Below are 1,826 nucleotides of genomic sequence, written 5' to 3'. Positions count from 1 at the left end.
GCAAAATCCGCGTTACGCCGATGGTACCGATGGAGGACGAGGACGAGGAGGACGAGGTGGAGGTCGAGGACGAGGACGAGGAGGACGAGGTGGAGGACGAGGTGGTGGTGGGGTACACATGGACTTTGATGAGCCACCCTCCGCTTCTGGCGACGTGGCTCCTGAGTTGTACCTTGAGGGTCCGTCTAGTGGGGAGGTGGAGATGGAGACGGAGTCTACACACGAGTCGGACTCTAGGGCTGAGTTGGAGGTCATGGAGGGTGAAGGTGCGCCGAAGCCCTTGAAGCTTCATGGAGAAGCTAGAGTCCCCGATGCGAGGAAGGAGCCGAAGACCCATGATGACAAGGCCCTTATCATTCCTTCGAGCGATGAGTAAGTGTACTACTTCAGAAATTTCGAACATGTATTTTCATCTTGGGCATAATAAACAATTTGGCATGTGTACTAATGTGTGATTTATTTGCAGCAACTGGACATGGGATGCCAAGCCCCCCCGCATGCCTAACAGCTTGCTTGGGGCTCTGATTAAGAAGTTCTGGCCCGGCAGATACACTCCCCTTAGCACGGTCCCCGGTGGCCCGACGAAGCTAGCCACTACTTGGGCGGACTATGAGGATGCCCCTGCCGTAGGCTTCGCGACAGCTGCTGAGGCTGTGACCACCAAGTTCTGGGTAAGGCATATATTTCTCGAGCACCGTTCATAGTTGATGGCCCTAATGTGCTAACTCATGACTTTCACAACTGATTTATGCATGATTGAAGTGCTTCTATCGTGTGGACCCGGAGCATGAGACGCAGGCGCGTCTCACTTTGCGTGGCGCTTGCGAGAGGTTGACACCGCAGCAGTGGTACAACCAAAAGTTCACCAGCGCTAGTGCCTTCTGGGCTAACAAGGGTAAGAGGGTCAAGAAGGAGTACTATGTTGGTAACCAGCCTACGGAGGAATGGGCAATGACCATTGAGGAGTACATGTCGGTGAGTAAAATGTCAATGAGATTCTACATTGCTGCTAAGTTTTCATTGAATTATCTTGAGCTGAGTATTGCGTTTTCAGGTTTGTCCCGAGTGGGCCGAGCAGCATAGGGAGGCATGGGAGGAGCTGATTAGGGCGAGGTGGCTCAGGCAGGACGAGGAGTTTGCAGCCGTGTCGAGGCGTAACATGGAGAACCGAGGCACCGGTGGCACACACTGCGCGGGAAACCGCGACTACACCCGCTTCAAGGGGAAAAAGGTATGTATATACATGGAACGACCTTCATTCATTTCCCGCCATGTCTCATTTGTGGTACGCTTAACTTTTCTTTTCGCGATGCAGGTGGCCGAGGCACCACCTGGGGTGGTGCTTCATGATGCCCAGATATATGACATGATGCGGACGGCGTAAGCCCAATCCCGCATTGCCTCAGCCACAGTACTACGGCAATGCCAAGGCCGCCTAGGAGGACTACTGCGACATGGTCAAGTCTCGTCACCCCGAGGTGGATGACCCCTTGAGCATTCCGGTCGACGAGGAGTCGTTGGTCCTGTCGGGGCACGGGCGTCCGCATGGCCGTTTCCCCTTTCTGAATAAGGCGGTCAAGCCTACCCACTCCACGAGCTACACGCGTCTCAAGCATACCCTCACCGCCGACAGCCCCCAGCCTCGTCCACGGCCTGCTCGTCCACCCGCCTACGATGTAAGTTTTCCTCATTTTCATCCTCTTTCCGGTTTTCCTTCCTACATGGCTAAGTGTTTACGAGATTCATTGTTTCTGAAATTGTAGCCTGAGTTCGAGGCGGCCTTCGAAGCCTGCAATGAAGCGTATCAGTAGGCCGCTGCCCAGTGG

The 1,826-nt window shown here is 54.4% G+C and overlaps 1 protein-coding gene across 1 annotated transcript; it reads left to right on the top strand.

Moving 5' to 3' along the window:
• Positions 1-253: 253 nt before the first annotated feature.
• On the top strand, positions 254-1,384 carry LOC139831785 (uncharacterized). Its single transcript, XM_071821117.1, has 5 exons — positions 254-372; positions 467-671; positions 763-975; positions 1,055-1,231; positions 1,316-1,384. Exons 1-5 carry the CDS (start codon positions 254-256, stop codon positions 1,382-1,384), a joined length of 783 nt encoding a protein of 260 aa, XP_071677218.1.
• The last annotated feature ends 442 nt before the right edge of the window (positions 1,385-1,826 follow it).

This window comes from Lolium perenne, chromosome 5, assembly GCF_019359855.2.
Source record: "Lolium perenne isolate Kyuss_39 chromosome 5, Kyuss_2.0, whole genome shotgun sequence".
NCBI classification, from domain to species: Eukaryota; Viridiplantae; Streptophyta; class Magnoliopsida; order Poales; family Poaceae; genus Lolium; species Lolium perenne.
Note: the sequence above shows the minus strand (reverse complement) of the source record. Positions and strands in the feature narration are given on the sequence as shown.